Below are 21,250 nucleotides of genomic sequence, written 5' to 3'. Positions count from 1 at the left end.
ATACACTGCAGCTTTAGGGATTCATTTTGGATAATAAATAACAAATGGTTATATGGTATCTCGACAAAAATGTTTTAGATACTCATCAGTATTTTTAAAGTTATTTGTGTTCTGTTTCGAGAAGTCGTTTGGATATTAGATTGTTTTGCTTAGCTCGGCAAAGGGATTGTAAACATAAAACGACACGCCTCCCTACGTTGACATTCCTTGTATCAACACATTGTCTTTGTTTTACTGTACATAACACTAAAAAAAATCTAAAATAGCTTTATTGTTTTTTTTAATCGATCTACTCTAAAGAATCATGTGTTTCCCAAAATGTGGAATTATCCTTTTAAACTAAGAAATGCCATGTAGAACTTGGTGCCTTAACGGTCATCTTGGTGTCGGTCAGGCTTTTTTCCGTTGTCTTGATGCAGAGAAGCTATTGATTTGTGAATTCACTTGGAAAAAAAGAAAAAGGCATATTAAATTAAAGGAGTATATATAAATTATTTAATATTGCACATGTTCAAAAACAAAAGTATAGCATTTTAAAAGTATGATCAAAAATGTAACACATTCAGAAAGTGCACACAACAAACTGGAACAATAAAAGAACAATGAAATATTTGGACCTCTTGTTACAAGTGTTCTTGTAAGAGGTTTATTAATTGGCTGGATTATTAAGCTAGTGCTAACAAATGCTAACAGATCTTTAATGATCACACTGCCTGTTAACAGTTTGGTAGTGATATACTGTCATTTTATTTTTTTATACAGAGATGAATGTGCTTTTTTCAGCAGATCTCTTCAGAATTTGTCTAACTCTAGTCTTATAATTTGTATTGAAACTTCGAGGTGAGTTCTAACAGCAGTCTGTGAAGCACTGAAGTGCTGCACCATTATCTGTTTAAGTATCTTTAAGAAAGTCAGTGTATTGCTCAATATGAAACGTTTTTAATCCCATGAATTAATACAATCACAATATATGGTACTGTTTTATTTTCCTTTTGAATCAAGGAACTGAGGAAGCGGTCAGTGTATGTTTTGGTCATTGGGTTTTCTTTTCACAAATGGATATTCAAAAACAAAAAACGACTGGATATTTGATTTTCGTTTTAAAATTGAAAAACCAAAATTTAAATACAAGGCGTTTTTCTTTATCATGGTCAAAAAGGGATTTACTAAACTTAAAAAACGGGATGATTTTCATTTTCTACTTCTCGAAAACAAAAATAAATATCACTAGGAAACAGAAACAAAAAAACTACAATATTTTCTTTCATATTCTGCTACCGGAAGTTACCTTACAAAGTAAGAGCGCAGATGAGGACGGTCAATCAGTGTATCTGCGGTCCATTTGTTTTCACAACGACAACAGCGGTCAGTGTATGGTCCGTGTACGTTTTGTTAGTTTGATATTTCGTTTAAACCAAAAGCCAAAAAACAAAAATACCAGCCTTTTTCCGTTTTTGATTTAAAACGCAATAACGGAAAACAAAGCCGTTTTCCCGTTTGTGTTGTCTGAATCAAAAGACGGATAACGAGAAAACCTAATAAAAAAAAAAGGTCTGTACGTTTTGTTAGTTTGATTTTTCGTTTGAACCAAAAAAAACAAAATACCAGCCTTTTTTCGTTTTAAATCAAAAACGAAAAAACGGGAAACCAACGCCGTTTTCTGAATTAAAAAACGGATAACAAGAAGTCTGACGTGATGAACCTTGGCCCCCCTGCTTCCGGCGCCCATGTTGACGAGGATACGTTTATTTCTGCATTCACATGCAGATATGCGTTTATAGAGAATACAAGTAATCTTTGCATAACTTTATTTCGCTGACTTCCGGTTTGTACTGTGTCGGCAAATCCAGTGTCCAGCTTGTCACTGTGTGACAACGTCATGTTTGTTGCATACCTGCAAGATTTACCTGTGACAAATGTCAGCGATGTGAACAGAACTGTCGCCCTACTTTCACCTGCACCCAGCAACAAGCGGGAGAACAATATCTCATACAGTTCACACAGTAATGGAACAGTTGTTAAGCATTATTTTGTCCAATTAGTCTCTACATTATGAATTTGATGTTTGTCTAAACTGCTAAGAAGCTGACAGCTGAGTTAGAACAGAAAGACATGCAGGCCATTATCACTAGGCGCTCAAAAGAGGAATGTGTGTGTAAGGCTTACATGAACTGAATTGAATCACTGTCGATTAGTTGATTAATAAACAAGACATTCAAGTCAAAGTTGTAGGCATTTTCATTTGTAGCACGCTGTAAATATGGACTATGAATGAACACATGCAATGTGGAAACACAAATAGGTTTATTCTCAACACTCATAACATGTATCAGACACAATGACTTTACTGAGAGTGAAGATGACATGAACATAGTTACTGTATGGTACTGAAGACATAATACAATATATTGCATTTACCTCTTCCTCTAACTCTCTCTCCAAAAGTGGCCTCCATTGTTGTGCACAACAAAGTGTTCAAGCTCAGGTTTCTAAGTGATCTAATTGGTTACATGGCTTTTAACATGTGCATTCTGGGTGCATGGGCTTGATAATTGAGTGTGGTATATCAATGGCAGTGTTTTGCAAACAACACACAGGCTGTCGGTTTTGAATAACGTGTCAAATGTAAATAAGAGTGTGTAGTTATTTGGTCGATCCAGTGTCCAGCTTGTCGCTGTGTGACAACGTCATCTTTGTTGCGATACCTATAAGATTTACCTGTGTCAAATGTCAGCGATGTAAATAGAAATGTCGACCTATATCATCATTTCTATATATTGCTTAAACCCACAGTGTGTAAAACCAGGCCCGGTAGAGAACATGGCTGGGATGTCCGCAATCCAAAGCATAGAACAATGTCCGAGAAAGTAAAGTGAGAGATTAGTAGTTATGTGAAAGCAAGCTATGCACACAGAATAGTTTATGTGTTGATGTCTCTGAGAGCTGAGAGCTGCTGGATCTGACCTGCACCAAGCAGCAAGCGGGAGAAATGTTTCAAGTTGTACTTGTGAAGTTACATCTACAATTAAAGGGTGAGTAATTAAGCTTTTATTTCTGTAACGATAAACTTATTGTTTTTCTTCAACAAGTTTGAGTACATTGAAAGACAGAGGAGGGACAGTGTGTATTCTTAATGAACATACTTTGTATTTTTTATGTGTCAGGGAGGTGTTATGCTACAGGTCCATGAAGACAGGCACAGTGAGTTCAGGATGAAGTGTTCTTACTGTCTGGTTCAACATGTTCCTGGGGATTCGGCTCATTTCAGACAGGTCAGACACAGCCAATAGTAAAACATCAACTTTAATATAACTAGCACAAGGTTACTAGTTACTCCCCAGAAATGGACTGACTGGTGTGTGTGTGCTGCACAGAGGTCACAGTTGTGTTTTGTTCCTGTTCTGTTGTTAAAGAGTCATTTTTCTTCGTTCATAGTATAAAAGTAAATCAATTCATATCAGTATGTATAAGAAGTTGTAAGTATAGAAAACATTTAGGAAAAAATATATGACTTCTTATTTACTCCTTAAAATAGCACAATGTTATTAAACCAAAATGTTACCCTAAAAGAAATAATACAAAGCAAACTGAATACATATTTATTTTGTTTCTCTTCTTACAGGTGGGGCTGAAAGACTCGACCCACTTAGAAACCTGGGGCCGTATTCACAAAGCATTTTATCTTACCGCTATGAGTGCTCCTAACTCGCGCTAAAACATTTTACGTAGGAGTTTTTTCTTAAAAGTTATTCACAAAGCCGCTGAGACCTAATCATACTAAGGATAAATCACTAAGAGTGAACTAAGAGTGACGCGCCGTTGCTATGGATTACGTCGATTCTCGTGCATGAGTTTAGAAGCGGTCAGTACGGTGATTGGTTGTTCAGAGCAGGCGGTCTCGGTGAAACTCATCCGCAACATCCCACAAACGAGTCCACTAAATCACCGAAAAACAAGGAAATAGCCTAGGCTAGAAATGTATTCCTATCAAATAGTTATGGACAGTGCAGTTAGCAGAATACACGCATGATGACAAGTTTGTGCAGACCACGATAATGACGTTGTATATGCACGTTAAAGAGAGAGAGCAAACAATAAAAATACGTAAATTGCATTAAATCAAGGAGGCAATTAAAAGCACCCTGCAAACTATTATCCAATGAGCATATTTCCAGCACTTAAACACTTTCAATAACAGCTCATACCGCCGTTCAAGTCCCCCTATCATGATGAATGAAAGTGAAGACAAAGTTAAACGCAAGTGACAACCAACTGGTACATGGTGCCTCTCAAAAAGCTGCCTCAGACCGCTCTCCATTAAAATACGCGAATCATGGGTAGTTATAGTATATAGTAGCATAGTTGGCTTTGATCCTGTGTAGTTGTTGATTGTCCAAAGGAAACCGGATAAACTGTTGGATGATATGTGGTCTAGAGAGCGCGTTGATGGTTTGGTTTATGGCACAGCTGACTGATGGTTGCGATATTCCTAAATCGTCGGCATTGCAAAGTTGCATTTTCCCTGTTGCTAAATATCGTAGTGTTGCCAAACATTTTATTTCCGGACTAATCGGGTTATTCCCGTTAGTCGGGGATGTTATTGCATCCCGCATTAATTCCACAACAAGTTTCATACCCTCACGATTTAGCCTATATCTCTTGATCAATTCACAGTCTTCCATTGTCTCCAAAACATTTCGTCTAGCAGCCATTTTCAGATTCTTTGTGAATAGGTCTTACTGAGTTAGGAGTCCTCTCGAGGACTTTTAAGCTCTCCTAAACTTAGGTGCTACTTTTAGGCCTAAAATACTTTGTGAATTGCTCTTAGTGAATACAATTAGGAGTCCTAAATTTAAGACTGACACGCCCATTATGTTTAGGAGTTTCTCCTAAATTCGCCAGTTAGGAGCTACTTTTAGCCCTAAGATCCTTTGTGAATACGGCCCCTGAGCTTGAACACTTTGTGCACAACAATGGAGGCCAATTTTGGAGAGAGAGTTAGAGGAAGAGGTAAATGCAATATATTGTATTATGTCTTCAGTACCATACAGTAACTATGTTCATGTCATCTTCACTCTCAGTAAAGTCATTGTGTCTGATACATGTTATGAGTATTGAGAATAAACCTATTTGTGTGTTTCCACATTGCATGTGTTCATTCATAGTCCATATTTACAGCGTGCTACAAATGAAAATGCCTAAAAATTTGTCTTGAATGTCTTGTTTATTAATCAACTAATGGACAGTGTTTTAATTCAGTTCATGTAAGCCTTACACACAATATTTTGAGCGTCTAGTGATTATGTCCTGCATGTCTTTCTGTTCTAACTCAGCGGTCAGCTTCTTAGCAGTTTAGACAAACATCAAATTCATAATGTAGACTAGTTGGACAAAATCATGCTCAACTGTTCCATTACTGTGTGAACTGAAACAGTTTTGTAAAGAGGAATGGTCCAAAATTCCTCCTGACCGTTGTGTAGGTCTGATATGCAACTATAGGAAACGTTTGGTCGAGGTTATTGCTGCCAAAGGAGGGTCAACCAGTTATTAAATCCAAGGGTTCACCTACTTTTTCCACCTTGCACTGTGAATGTTTACATGGTGTGTTCAATAAAAACATATAATTTGTTGTGTGGCTTAAGCAGACTGTGTTTGTCTATTGTTGTGACTTAGATGAAGATCAGAACACATTTTATGACCAATTTATGCAGAAATCCAGGTAGTTCCAAAGGGTTCACATACTTTTTCTTGCAACTGTATATTAAAACTTAGTTGCTTCCAACCTTGTTACCTTTTTTTTTATATCCTGACTACGTAATCCGTTTACATGTTATCCGTTACTCCTCAAGCCGGGTTATTTCACTGTCTTTGACAGAGCAGATTGTAGCAGTGTGTGCGTGCGCGCGTGTGTGTCCGTGTGCGTGTGTGTGTGAGTGTCTCTCAGCCTCAGGACTGGACGGGCCGGTTCTCCTCCTCGGCTGCAGGCTCATGGCCCTGCTCTGTGTGTACTGTGGGATCAGCGGAGGCAAACTGGTTGACAATGGAAACAGCTGGATGGCTGACGGTCCTCTGCACTGGGGCGTAGCGCCTGGTGAAACACTTCCACAGATGCTTCCAAATAATGTACATGAGTTCTGCAAAATTCAGACAGATGCACAGAATGGAGGTGCAGCCCATGATGTAGAGGAAGATCTTCTTCTCCGTGGCTCTGCCGATGTAGCAGTCCTCCGTGTTGGGGCAGGGGCTCTCGCTGCAGCGCAGGAGCATGGGCACCTCGAAGCCGTTGTACAGGAAGTAGAAAGCCAGCAGGGATACCACCTCGAAGGTTATCTTGAAGACCAGGCTGAGGATGTAGGTTAAGAACAGGCCTCCATCTAGGCTCCCTTTGTTCTTGTACAGCTTCTTCTTGTATTTGGCCTCGCGGTGCTCCCTGTAGGCCACGTGCAGCGCCACCAGCAGGGAGGGGGTGGACACCATGATGAGCTGCAGGGCCCAGAGGCGCACCTGTGAGATGGGGAAGAAGTGGTCGAAGCAGGCGTTCTCACAGCCGGGCTGCCGGGTGTTGCACACAAAGTCACTCTGCTCGTCTTTCCACACCTGCTCGGCCGCCGCCACGTACACCAGGATCCTGAAGAGGAAGACCACGGAGAGCCAGATGCGCCCGATCACCGTGGAGTACTTGTTCACCCCGCTGAGGACGTTCTCCAGAAAGCCCCAGTTCATCTTCGCCTGAGTCTCCTGTCGGGGAGTCAACACACAGCAGGAATTAAATACTGCATATTTGGGATCATTTCTGCTGTTTACAGAAATATAGCATTTATTTTTGAACAAATCCACCACAATTAAATCCACTGAAAAAACAGAAACGTTGACTTTAATTAAATGTGTTATCTTAACACATTTCACATAACTGTATTCGGTTAGTTGAAAGCAATAACATTAAGTTTAAATAAAAAGTATTAGGTTCAACTTAATATTATTGCTTTTAACTAACCTAATTCAGTTATGTGAAATCTGTTGACATAATACATTTCGTTAAAGTCAACGTTTCAGCTTGTCAGTGGTATAAAAACAAGAGAAAATAATTATCAATGAGATGTTTTTTATCTCAGTGTAATATGCAAGAGAACACAACAATGTAATCAAGATATTTAGTATCAAATATGTGTCTCTCCTCTCAGATAATTCAGTGATAGGAAAAGCGGCCCTTCACTCAGCATATTCAGGCAGCAGCATATAACCAACACTGAAACACATGAGCACACACTACAGTTTAAAAAAGCAGAAATCAAATCGGAGAAAATGCTCCGTTTCAGTTTAACACACACAGTTAAACTCACACACACTTGTGAACATATGTTCATCTACTGAATTAAAAACAGAACAAATGAAGCAAAGAAAGTGAAAACCATAAAGCAGATTCAGGCAGTAGGCGTATTCACGTATTAGCCTACAGAACAGCAGCTCACAGAGAAGAGATAACATCTGATCCTTTACAACAAGGCCGTTTTTTAGTAACATTGTAATCCTGCTAGTAATCCCCCATGTTTTAGGAATGTAAAGGAATACAGTTTCCTTTTTTGGGGTATTCTGATTACAAATCCCATTAAATGTAATGTGATACTCCCCAAGTCTGCACATAAGCACAAACACACACTTATCTATTATATCAGAGTATTCTTTGACTCATGGTACGACAACATTTGCTTCTATTCAAATAATCCCAAACCAACAGAAGTCCCGCCCTGATGATTGTTGTCTGTCACACCATTCAGACATGGTTCTGCTCAGGGAAGGTCTGTGACCCATAAGATTATGCGAGATGACAAAGAATATCATACTATCAAAATCCTGTCCTGATGGCTGTTAAAACATTGTAGAAATGTTTTCAGTGGCCCTGGAGCTGATATAAGGTCTCATCTGATCTGAGGTTCAGTACACCATTTTGTGACGGTTTCAAGTCCACGTGAGATAGATTCAATTAAATCAACATTCAAAAACGTATTTTCATATGCACAGTAACTACAATGTATTCTGAAATGATCATCTTTAAGTCCCAAGCTCCTCCAAGCATGCAACATGAGACATAAAACAATAAGACACATTTAAAAAGAAGAAACAGAGAAGAATAAAATAGTGCAGATTATGTTGTTGACCAATGCGCGAGTAATGCAGATGAATTTAACTATATACAGTTGCAAAAAAAAGTATGTGAACCCTTTGGAACTACCTGGATTTCTGCATAAATTGTTCATAAAATGTGTTCTGATCTTCATCTAAGTCACAACAATAGACAAACACAGTCTGCTTAAGCTAAAACCACACAAAAAATTATATGTTTTTATGTTTTTATTGAACACACCATGTAAACATTCACAGTGCAAGGTGGAAAAAGTATGTGAACCCTTGGATTTAATAACTGGTTGACCCTCCTTTGGCAGCAATAACCTCAACCAAACGTTTCCTATAGTTGCATATCAGACCTGCACAACGGTCAGGAGGAATTTTGGACAATTCCTCTTTACAAAACTGTTTCAGTTCAACAATATTCTTGGGATGTCTGGTGTGAATCGCTCTCTTGAGGTCATGCCACAGCATCTCAATTGGGTTGAGGTCAGGACTCTGACTGGGCCACTCCAGAAGGCGTATTTTCTTCTGTTGAAGCCATTCTGTTGTTGATTTACTTCTGTGCTTTGGGTCGTTGTCCTGTTGCATCACCCATCTTCTGTTGAGCTTCAATTGGTGGACAGATGGCCTTAACTTCTCCAGCAAAATGTCTTGATAAACTTGAGAATTCATTTTTCCGTCGATGATGGCAATCTGTCCAGGCCCTGAGGCAGCAAAGCAGCCCCAAACCATGATGCTCCCTCCACCATACTTCACAGTTGGGATGAGGTTTTGATGTTGGTGTGCTGTGCCTTTTTTTCTCCACACATAGCGTTGTGTGTTCCTTCCAAACAACTCAACTTTGGTTTCATCTCTCCACAGAATATTTTGCCAGTAGTGCTGTGGAACATCCAGGTGCTCTTTTGCATACTTCAAACGTGCAGCAATGTTTTTTCTGGACAGCAGTGGCTTCCTCCATTTTATGACCAACTTATGCAGAATTCCAGGTAATTCCAAAGGGTTCACATACTTTTTCTTGCAACTGTACATGTCAGAAAATAAATGAATTAAGCAATAAGCTAAATGTTGTAGATAATGTCGTAAGTGACCAAGTAAATGCAGGAGTCTATAAACATGATGACAAGATGGAATGTAACATTTCATTATTGTACAGTGAAATACAATAAAATGCTCTTTATTGTAGTAATAAATATTGAGATAAATAAATAGTAAGATGCAAACAGAAGAATGCTTCAGGTTATGGCACTGAACAGAGCTCATGCTCTTTGATATTATCAAAGGAATGATGTGGTTGTATCACGACTTATGATGTAATATGTGATAGCTACGTTCTACCAATCAAAATGCAAAATGAAGGTCTATAGCCTACATGACCTCGAAGCATATCCAATATTTAACATGTTTACAGAGTTGTGAAGGACGGAGCACATCCCTCCGTTTAGTTCAGTTTTAATTAGTTAATGCATAAACAATGATATCTCATCTCACTACATGGTCAAATAATACTTTAAAAGCTGTGTAGACTTTCATCAAAAGGAATAGAGAAGACTTACCTCTGGGTTTTCCTGTCTCTGTGTAGCAGCAGGTGGTGTGTGTGTGTGTGTGTGTGTGTGTGTGTGTGTGTGTGTGTGTGTGTGTGTGTGTGTGTGTGTGTGTGTGTGTGTGTGTGTGTGTGTGTGTGTGTGTGTGTGTGTGTGTGTGTGTGTGTGTGTGTGTGTGTGTGTGTGTGTGTGTGTGTGTGTGTGTGTGTGTGTGTGTGTGTGTGTGTGTGTGTGTGTGTGTGTGTGTGTGTGTGTCTCTGTCTGTCTGTCTGTCTGTCTGTCTGTCTGGAGGGCACAGCTCTGTGACACACCTTATCCAAACCCAACAGCTACAGTGCTGGTGATATCAAACGCTACCTCTCTTTCTGTTTGGGTTTGAACTTACCTTTTATTGAGAATGACGATCCAAGCAGTCATGTGAGCGGCAGCCTCCTCCAGATCACCTATTGAACATGAAGTGAAGCGTGTGTGTGTGTGTGTTGTGTGTACACAAACTGACAGCATCACCATGGTGCTGTCTAATACAAATAATGTCTCGTTCAGGCTCCAGAGTGGGGGAGGAGAACACTCCATTGACCCATCCAGTATTTAGTTCCATCTAATACATCTATACAGAATGCGCACTGTCTCACCTGCTTATACTGATTCATATGCGAGAGTAATGTTGTCTTTATTAGTTATTGACCAAATACTCATTCAACAAGTCTAAACAAAAGGAATGATGTCTGTCGTCGTATCGAAGGACTGGAGGGGTTCCTGATGATCCCAAGGACAGTGCTTCAAAGTTGACCATTGTTGTGGAGTTCTCTGTAAATAAAGATGATCAAAAGACAATATATTTGTCATTGTGTATTTTAGTGAGCAAGCCCTTTCTGCAGAAGGATCAAAACAAGCTGCAAAATGTCTGTACAGCGAGGATGTGTGTATGCTTTCTTTTTACTCTCAGGCAGTAAGAAATCTGTTTCCTTTATAAAAAAACGAGATGTAAAGAAAATCAGGTCGAGAACAGAACACTTGGTAGTTTTAAATTGGACACACACACACACAGACACTTGTTGTGTTTGCTGTTTCTCTCACCTGGACTGACGAGTGTAACTTTGGTGACCGTCAGCTCGTATTACACTGCTAATCATGAATATTACATGTCACCTCGTGTGTGTGTGTGTGTGTGTGTGTGTGTGTGTGTGTGTGTGTGTGTGTGTGTGTGTGTGTGTGTGTGTGTGTGTGTGTGTGTGTGTGTGTGTGTGTGTGTGTGTGTGTGTGTGTGTGTGTGTGTGTGTGTGTGTGTGTGTGTGTGTGTGTGTGTGTGTGTGTGTGTGTGTCTTCATCATGCCTGGGTCTATTATGTCAGGTTAAATACACTCTTAATTAAACCTATAAGTAAGCTATGATTGTATGCTTGTTCATATGTTCTTGGTGTACGTGTGTGGTATCCTAGTTGTAACGGTATATTTAAGAAAGTAAAAAATCTATAATGTGTCAATGAACAATGGTGGTTGTAGTATGCTATTCCAACCACTGGGGTGTGCTGCTCCAATTTAAATACATTGCCTTGCAAAAGTATGCACCACTCTCGGCGTTCTTCTTATTTTATTAAAGGTCCCATGACATGCTTTTCCGGTTATTACGGTTATTAGCCGCCCCTTGTGTGTTATGTAGCAGTGGCGGCGCTAGGGGGTGGCTACTTGGGTTCAAGCCCAGATGTTTTCTGAAAAGGAGCACCCGCGGACCGGTACCGGACCGCGGAGGTGTTACTGCCGGGCCGCGAAATAGCTGTGAGTTTATCGTAATATTTGCAGAATTATAAATATATAAAAATATTTTATAAAAAAAAATTCGATACATTTTTATTTTTTATTTTATTTTATACCAGTCATATTATTTCATCCAAAACATACAAAATAAATCTAAATTGGTTAGCATAAGGTCTCAGCCTCTCGTGCGCAGAGAAAGTTACAGGTGGTGCGCCAATAGGAAGTGGAGCACACAGGAGAAAGCATTTAATCGCAGACTGTTATGTTTGTGGGGGAATGGCAGTGCATACATTCAATCAATCAATCAATCAATGTTTATTTATATAGCCCAATATCACAAATGTTACATTTGTCTCAGTGGACTTCACAGTTTGTACAGAATATCAGTATGACAATACGACACCCTCTGTCCTTAGACCCTCACATCGTACAAGGAAAAACTTCCAGAGAAAACCCACAGTTTAAAGGGAAAAATGGGAGAAACCTCAGGGAGAGCAACAGAGGAGGGATCCCTCTCCCAGGACGGACAGACGTGCAATAGATGCCGTGTATAAATTGAAAAGATAATACATTTGCAACATAGGTAGTCCAAATGTTTGGAAATGCATGTGTGTATAATAGGAAGATGAATCCACGAGTATATCCATCCAGGACTTATGATCCAAGACCACAGCCACGACTCAAGATCCAGGACTCGCAATCCATGACACAGGACCGCAGGACCATGACTCCGTATCCCGGCGTATATAGACACCAAAAAGAAAGAAATTTGGGGAAGCTGGGTTAATCGGAACATGAGAGTACACAGGTATAGGAAGAGAGAAGGAATAAGTAAGATGTCCCCCGACAAACTAAGCCTATATCAGCAAAACTAGGGGCTGAATCTAATCAGCCCTAACTATAAGCTTTATCAAAAAGGAAAGTCTTAAGCGCACTCTTAAAAACGGATAGGGTGTCTGCCGTCCGAACACAAACTGGAAGCTGATTCCACAAAAGGGGAGCTTGATAAGAAAACATTGATAACATTATTTGAGATATATTTCGAACTCGGACTTCATTTTATGGACATTGCGGCCAGGGGTGTAGAGCTATTTTTTATTTGTAAAGCCTCCTTCACTTCATGAAATGGCTGCAGCATCAGGAGGCAGCCTCTGAGAAGTGCAGCACCAGCGCGTACACACCGCCTTCACTGTGTTCCCCAGTGCAGGCTGCTACGTTTCAACCACACACACCTCTACACACACACACCGAACGGTCCGATTATTCCCCCTATTACTCGTTGTATGAAGCAAATGTCCGGTCACAAAGGCGCATGATGTGTTTGTGTGTATGTGCTCAGCTCCGCTGTGTGTGTGTATGTTTGGTGTGTTTGTGTGTGTCCAACAACGGCATTTGTTTTCAAATTACCATGAACAGTCATTTACACACATCTGGCCAACTCCATAGGTATGTGGGTGTTCCCAAAAGAAGTTAGTTTAATCTTAATCTCGATGTAGTGCTAAATGCTGTCGGAGTGCACCGGAACAAACGTCCCGGTATGACGTTATTATTGCTGGCAAACAAACCCAGGGGTCTCACTGACATTTCAGTTATGCCTATATCAATATGTGACAGTGGTCCTAATTTGTTTTAATTGTATCCTGGTTTTAAACTGTGTTAATATGTTTTGGATGCATATTGTTCTATTATTTGTTCAGGCTGTTACATACAATTAGCGACTGTTGCCACCTATATTAGGCTATATTATATTATATATTAATATTTGTAAAGCGGTCCTAATTTTTTGTTTTAATTGTATCCTGGTTTTAAACGTTATTAATAGGCTATGTTTTGGATGCACATTGGTAGTTCTTCAGGCTGTTAAATACAATTAGCCTCTGTTCCCACCTGCTGGTGAGTAAATATTCAAATCAGTTAAAATTGACAACCGGTCCGCGAATTTGTTTTAATGTATCTGCCGGTCCTTGGCACAATAAAGGTTGGGAACCCCTGCCCTAGGGGACATGGAGAAGAAAAAAAAAAATATTTGAAAAAAAAAAAAAAAATGTTTTGCGAAATATCGCAAAAACCCCTTTGCGAGATCTCACAAAACCCTGTTGTAGTTTGTAGACGGTCCCTAAGCACTCCTCTCCCTCCTCAAGCTGCAGATTGTGACCAATTCTTGATATTTAGCTCGGATGACTGCGCGTATCGAACTGTTCTGATAAAAACGACTCTGTAGCTCGTTGTCTACCTTGCTATGATTGTAAAGTCATGTTGTTTGTATTTTTACAACGTTATGTTCATGAGTTATTGATCCGTGAAATTCGAATCTGTCAATAACTCAGCTCAGAGGGACGTGCATGTCCCCTCGCTCTGAGTGTTCTCTTGAGGTGTCTTTCACTTATGTGAAACCCGTGCCTATTGCCAAGCACTGATGTTATATCTTTATATTTAAGGCCAAGCTCAAAGTAAAATCTATGAACCGCTCCATTGTTGTGGTTTCTGTGTTGCCGTAGCAGCCAAACTGACCAGGAAGTACATTGAGCTAAAATAAAACCCCTTTGCGATATCTCGCAAAGGGGTTTTGCGAGATCTCGGAAAAGTATTGCGAGATGCTGATATCTGCACTCTGGCTGACTGAGTAAGAAGTGAAAAAGAGTGATGTAATGTTAATGTTATAGCTAGTAAACATGGAGTAACCACACTAAGTATACCCTTATATCTTAGTATGTATACAGAACATGACTACAAATTATCCTAAGATGTAACGTTAACCCTTCATACCTCAGTCTACTTTTAAGACACTAAAATAACGTATTCCAATTTTTATTTTGTTTTCGCGCGTGGAATTATACCGGCTCTCGTTTCAGTACACATAACAACGGAACCATAGCAACGGAACTGACAGGCAACGGAACTGACAGGCAACCCTCTGAATCAGACTCCGATTGGCTGTGACTGCATCCACTCAGAGTGTCCGATTCAGAAACGTGACTCTAATGGTGCGTTCACACCGGACGCTATGCGAATATTGGCTTCGCTCTAATCGCTCGAGTTTCACCGTGGCTGCCAGCTGTGTTTACTCGCATCATTCAAAGAAGATGCGCTGGCTCGGGAGCTACAACTACAAAAAAATGAACATATTTTACCGTGATTAAATTGTAATACACGTTTCTAAATGATGCCGAAATAACAACATACTGATACCGGTTAGTAAAAACCATGAATTAATGCTTGACAAGTCTGCTAACATTGTATATGCTCATTCCACACTCATAACAACGGCCTACAGACATAAATAAACCAGCGACTGTATTCGCCATGACACAGACAGTCTGTGGTTTGTACTTGTTTAACTTTTGTCCAGTTTCTGAACAGATATGAGGAGCTGTGATCTCTGTGTGCTAACTGCTAACAGCTAACGGCTGATGTTTTCTGGTTGAACGTCAGTGACGGCAGGCTGAGATCCTCACCGCTGATTGGCTTCCGCGAGAACGCGCTACGTGAATTTGACGCTCAAGTTGAACAAATTGAACTCTCGCGTTTGACGCGGCACCGTTCAATCGCCTCAATCGTGTGATTCGCGCCGCGTCCACCGCTTCATGCTCGCCGTCGGAGCGAATTTGCGTCTGTCCGCGTCTCTGCTGTGAATGCAGCATTACACTCTTTACGTCACAAACAAAGATGGTGGATGAGAATAGATCTATAAAACGATAAGCAATGCGCCAGAATCAAGGTGAGACTATCCGCATCCTTTAAAACTCTACACATATTCGTTTCACCGAAATAAGTGATGACTGTATTTGAGTGAGTTATGGCATTAGTTTGCTTCATTAAAGGGTGTTAATGAATAAGTGTTCTCCAGTGCCTTTTGTCCGCTTTAAGGTGTTATTAAGGTAGGGTTAATGTTGCTCTCAAAGTGCACCAGATTGATGCTTTTAACTTCAATATTTAAAAAAAAAATCTTCTGGGGGGGCATGCCCCCGGACCCCCCTAGAGGAGGGGACGAACCCCTAAAGGATGTTCGGTCCACCCCCCACTTGTAAAAATAGCACTTTACCCCTCCACCCCCAACAACTCCTGGGCTAAGCCCCGGATCTCCTACAATCCTAAATCCGCCACTGTTATGTAGCTTGTTCTGCATGTAAACGGTCTGCAGAGTCACAAACCCTCAAAGTACACCCTGTAGCAAGTAAAACTCTAACACAGAAAAGACCTGTCTATGCTGCCCCAGAACGCCTCATTGGAGATTTTTCCATTTTTTTCTTCCTGAGTATAGTGACGTAACGGTAATAGTGACGTTTTACCAATCCGCGGAGCTCTTCACACACACACACACACTCACTCAGCCTTATCTTTTCTCAGCCGCGGCTCAGCGGATCGCCGCGGATCCGGGGATCTCCGCACAACTCAGGCTGAATTCTGCGGTGTCTCGCTGTCTCACAGACCCCACGCAGCAACCAGGAAACGACACCAGTAATCCAACTCACACTGTCCGCTCCTCGAGCCTCAAAGGGCGGAGCAGCAAGCCCCGCAACATCCCGACAACACGGCACCCACACCCCACGCAGCATTTTCATCTGTTTGTCATTACTGGTGTCATTTTCTGGTTGCTAACAAACGCCATTGTAACACATAATCACTGATGTTCCGCTGTAACGGTGGTTCAGAACAGAGTGGGCTCATAGGGAGGGGGGTCAGGAGCTCCAACAAGCCGTGTAGGACAGAGAGTGAATACACATAATGTACAGAGATGCTGTATGAGAAACCATTGTGAGTTTGGAACATTGAACAATGTACTATTCTAGTAGACCTCAACAATGGAATTATGATCAGTAGAAATGGCCATGACATGGGACCTTTCAATGAGAACCTGTGATTTAAATTGATTTATGTGGATGTTATGTCATGATCCCACACAAAATGGTCCAATTTGGTGAAGTAAAAAAAAGTAGTAGTAGTAGTAGTAAAAATATTATTTTAAAAAACTGGAAAGCAATGTGTGTGTTCCCTTTGTTATAAAGCCCCAACAACAACCTTTAGTCAAATAATCGGTTGAATAAAGTCCACCTGTGTGCAATGTGTCACATTATCTCTGATATCAGGTTCATTCTCTGTATACACACACCTGTTCTAAAAGGCCCCAGTCTGCCACACCACTGAGCAAATGGCCTCACCAAGCAAGCAAACTGCAGCATGAAGACTGAGGAGCTCTCCACTCCAGTCATGTAAGGCAGGGGTTCCCAACCTTTATTGTGCCAAGGACCGGCAGATACATTAAAAAAAATGTGCGGACCAGTTGTCAATTTTAACTGATTTGAATATTTACTCACCAGCAGGTGGGAACAGAGGCTAATTGTATTTAACAGCCTAAAGAAATACCAATATGCATCCAAAACATATTAACAACGTTTAAAACCAGGATACAATTAAAACAAAAACAAATTAGGACCGCTTTACAAATATTAATATAATATATCATATAATATAGCCTAATATAGGTGGCAACAGTGGCTAATTGTATGTGACAGCCTGAACAAATAATAGAACAATATGCATCCAACTAACTAAAATGTCAGTGAGACCCCTGGGCTTGTTTGCCAGCAATAATACTGTCATACCGGGGCGTTGGTTCCGGTGCACTCCGACAGCATTTAGCACTACATCGAGATTAAGATTAAACTAATTTATTTTGGGAACACCCACATACAGTACCTATGGAGTTGGCCAGAGGTGTGTAAATGGCTGTTCATGGTCATTTGAAAATAAATGCCGTTGTTGGACACACACAAACACACTGAACATACACACACACAGCGGAGCTGAGCAGAGCACATACACACACACATCATGCGCCTTTGTGACCGGACATTTCCTTCATACAACAAGTAATGGGGGAAATAATCGGGCTGTTCGATGTGTGTGTGTGTAGAGGTGTGTGTGGTTGAAACGTAGCAGCCTGCACTGGGGAACACAGTGAAGGCGGTGTGTACGCGCTGGTGCTGCACTTCTCAGAGGCTGCCTCCTGATGCTGCAGCCATTTCATGACGTGAAGGAGGCTTTACAAATAAAAAATAGCTCTACACCCCTGGCCGCAATGTCCTTAAAATGAAGTCCGAGTTCGAAATATATCTCAAATAATGTATGCACTGCCATTCCCCCACAAACATAACAGTCTGTGATTAAACGGTTGTCTCCTGTGTGCTCCACTTCCTATTGGCGCACCAACTGTAACGTTCTCTGCGCACGAGAGGCTGAGACTTTATGCTAACCAATTTAGATTTATTTTTGGATGAAACAATATGACTGGTATAACTAAAATAAAATTTAAAAAAATTGAATTTTTTTTGATAAAATATTTTTATATATTTATAATTCTGCAAATATTACGATAAACTAAAAAGGCAGTAACACCTCCGCGGCCCGGTACTGGTCCGCGGACCGGGGATTGGGGACCCCTGATGTAAGGGACAGAGCTGTGGGGAGGTATAGGTCCGGGTTTGGTTATATAAGTATAACAAAAACTTTGAAAATCCCATTATTTCACCTGCCAACAGAGGGCCCCAGCAAAACTCACAGACTGTGCAAGCAGGGCAAAGGAGCTCGTCAACATCACAATGGAGATCAGTGAATGTGTCCATGAGACCACATTAAGCCATTTACTGAACAGACCTGACTTGGATTTAACCAAGAGACATTTGGAACAGAGCACTCAGATGGGATCAATATTACAATCTTCATTTTGAGTGAATTGTTAAGAAAAAGGGTTCATTGGTGCAACCTTAAACCGGCTCCCTGTTGCCAATAACAAAAAAAGTAGGCTAATTCATATTCTGGGAAAATACAGTGATACATTTAAAACATGTAGATATGCTAACTTTTAACAAGGATAAAAAACACATTATGCATGTCCTGCCCTTGATGTGATTCCCATGTATTTGTGTGTCCCTTGTGCATTTCAGTTTGACACACCTGATAAAAGCTTTCCCCTGGGATCATGTGGGATCGGAGACCGGCTGATTTGGAGGTGATTGTCGGGAGCCCACGTGCTGAGACTGAGTAAACGGAGATAGGAGTGAACGTTGAAGTGAGTGCGAGATTGAGAGCAGCTGGTGGAATGGCGTCTTTGAGTCCTGGAGAGGAGGATATGGAAAGTGCATCTGAAGGAGAAGGAGGATGGAATGAAGTAAGGAAAAAGACTTCAAGAAAGAAAATAGACATGTCAAGTGACAGTCTTAGTGAATCTGATTCGCAGAATGAATTGAAGAAAGTAAAGAAAAAGATTGAGAATGAAGGGTGGAAAGTGATTGTGGAGTTTGGTGAGCAATCCGCAGCTAAGCTACATCCAGTGGCCCTGACTAAGGCAATTCCCAAAGAAATTGGATCGATAAAACAAGCAAGATTTCTGAGCAAATGACAGATGTTGGTTGAATTGATTAATGCAAAACAACAGGAAAAGTTACTGAAAATGAAGACCCTGAATGAAGTTCAAATTAAATATCATGTTCCTGGAGCAAATCGGAAAATACTTGGAGTTATCAGTGGAGTTCCCATAGAAATCGGCATAGAAGAACTCAAGAAGGAAATTAAAGGGGGAAAAGTGTCTGTAGTTAAGCGTCTTCCTACTAGGTATCAGGGTAAGATAGTGGATAGTTTGTCTGTTCTTCTTCAGTTTGAAGAAAAAATTCAACAGAAGATAATGATCGGTTGCATGAGCTTTCCAGTAAGAGAATTCATCCCTAAACCTCTGCGGTGCTTTAAGGGCCAAAGGTTTGGGCATGTGGCAGACAAGTGCAAAGCAACTAAGCCCAGGTGTCTAACATGTGCGGGGGAACATGAATATGGTAGTTGTACTGCAGGGGCTAAGGTGAAATGTTGTAACTGTGGTGGGGAACATAGTGCTGCATATCAGGGCTGTGAAGTGCAGAAAAAGGCCAAGGAGGTGCAGAGATACAAAGTGCAAAATAAAGTCTCATATGCTGAAGCAACAGAAAAGGTTTCACTAAACATAGCTAGGAAATCCCAAGTAGCATCAAGTATGTTCTCTTCAAAAGATTTTCCCAAACTCCCACAGGCAAAGGAAAGCTCCACAAAGTGTTCACATAAGTGTGTGATAGGAGAGGATGCATTGATTGTTAATAAGTACAAGTTTGTGGCCTTTATTGGAAAAGTGGTGAATGTTGCTTTACAAGAAACAAAAAAGAGGTCAAGACTGAAAACAATAGTGGAAGCAGCAGGTGAATTTTGGGGGATAAAGGATATAACCGTTGAAATGATACATGAAATGCTAGCCACCAATAATGATGATTCACAGATTAGTGAGTAGATGAATGGTTTTTCTCATTCTGCAATGGAATGCTAGAAGCCTTATTGCAAATGGACAAGAATTCAAGACCTATATATATCAGTTAAAAGAAAAACCAGACGTTATTTGTATTCAAGAAACATGGCTGAAGACTAATTTGGACTTCATAATTGGGGGATATACTGCTATAAGACAAGATAGAAATGATGGCCAGGGAGGGGGATGTGCAATCTTTATCAGAGAAGTCATGTCTTATAGTAAGCTAACATTTAAGAACAGTCATGATTTAGAAATAGTGGGTGTAGAAGTTTGGATTAATAAAAGGAAAATTTGTGTCCTGAATTTTTATAATCCATGTAATAAACTCAAAATAGAGGAATTAGACAGTCTTTGCCAAGGAAATGAAATAATATGGTGTGGTGATTTTAATGCACATAATACAATTTGGGGAGGGAGATCAACAGATTACAACGGACAGGTGGTGGAGGACTTAATGGAGGCAAAGGAATTAGTTTGTTTAAATAATGGGCAAGGTACAAGGATCAATTTTAGAGATGGAACAGAGTCTGCGATCGACCTAACTCTTGTAACAAGTGAATTAGCTTCTGGTAGCAGTTGGGAAGTATTGGCAAATAACAGTATTGGGAGTGATCATCTTCCGATTATAATCAAGTTTGATATAAATCATGTGGTTGAGCTAGACGGTATCATGAGATGGACTTTTTCTAAAGCAAATTGGGAGATGTTTGCTAAATTGTGCGATAATGAATTGGATCAGATTGATATGGCAGAAAGTATTGATGAAATAAATGAGCAATTTACTTCAAATATAATTAAAAGCACTAATCAAACTATTGGGAATAAAACTGGGAAACTTGGTAAATGTGTTAAGATGGTACCGTGGTGGAACAAAGACTGTAATGATGCAATCCGAAACAAAATCAGGCTGTTTGGAAAGCTAAGAAAGACACATTCATTACATAATTTATTAGAATATAAAAAGGCACAGGCTCAGGTAAGGAACATTGTTAAAAGAGCAAAAAGGGAGTGTTGGAGAGGATTCTGTTCAAGTATTGGGAGAACTACACCATTAGATAAAGTATGGGGAATGATTAAGAAGATGAGGGGAATAAGACAGCAGAGTAACCTGCCAGTGTTAGAGAATGGAGGGGAAGTTGCCACTGGTGCTTTGGAGAAGGCAGAAATTCTAGCTAAAAATGTTGTCAAAGTTCATTCGTCTGAAAATTTGACAGAAGGAGGTAAGATCAGGAGGCAGGAAGTGTTAGATGCACATCCTAATGTATATGAAGAAAGACATTCGTCGCAGAGTGTTGTAAATATACATTTTTCTATTCAAGAGTAGAGAAGAGCATTAAGTAAGTGTAAAATGACTGGTCCTGGGAAAGATAATGTATGTTATATAATGTTGACCAAATTAAGTGATTTTGCATTAGGAAAGCTGCTGGAGATGTACAATAAGATCTGGGAGAAAGGGAAGCTGTCAATAATATGGAAAGAGTCAGTCATTATTCCTATTAGGA

The 21,250-nt window shown here is 40.3% G+C and overlaps 1 protein-coding gene and 1 long non-coding RNA gene across 3 annotated transcripts in view; both read right to left on the bottom strand.

Moving 5' to 3' along the window:
• LOC307016869 overlaps nucleotides 1-21,250 on the bottom strand; it is a 305,672-nt gene that overhangs the window by 188,776 nt on the left and 95,646 nt on the right. The window lies entirely within an intron of this gene.
• Nucleotides 5,102-10,154, bottom strand: gjb7 (gap junction protein beta 7). Of its 2 annotated transcripts, none has more exons than XM_079645548.1 (2): nucleotides 10,054-10,154; nucleotides 5,102-6,738 (listed from the first exon to the last, which is right to left on the bottom strand). In XM_079645548.1, the coding sequence occupies exon 2, from the start codon at nucleotides 6,721-6,723 to the stop codon at nucleotides 5,947-5,949; it is 777 nt and encodes a 258-aa protein (XP_079501674.1). In that variant the 5' UTR covers nucleotides 6,724-6,738; nucleotides 10,054-10,154; the 3' UTR covers nucleotides 5,102-5,946. The 2 variants fall into 2 exon arrangements, with proteins under 2 accessions (XP_079501674.1, XP_079501675.1); XM_079645549.1 differs by lacking the exon at nucleotides 10,054-10,154 and adding an exon at nucleotides 9,681-9,934.

This window comes from Notothenia rossii (genome assembly GCF_949606895.1).
Source record: "Notothenia rossii genome assembly, chromosome: 8".
In the NCBI taxonomy this organism is placed as follows: Eukaryota; Metazoa; Chordata; class Actinopteri; order Perciformes; family Nototheniidae; genus Notothenia; species Notothenia rossii.
This window is presented reverse-complemented; position numbering and strand designations above follow the sequence as displayed.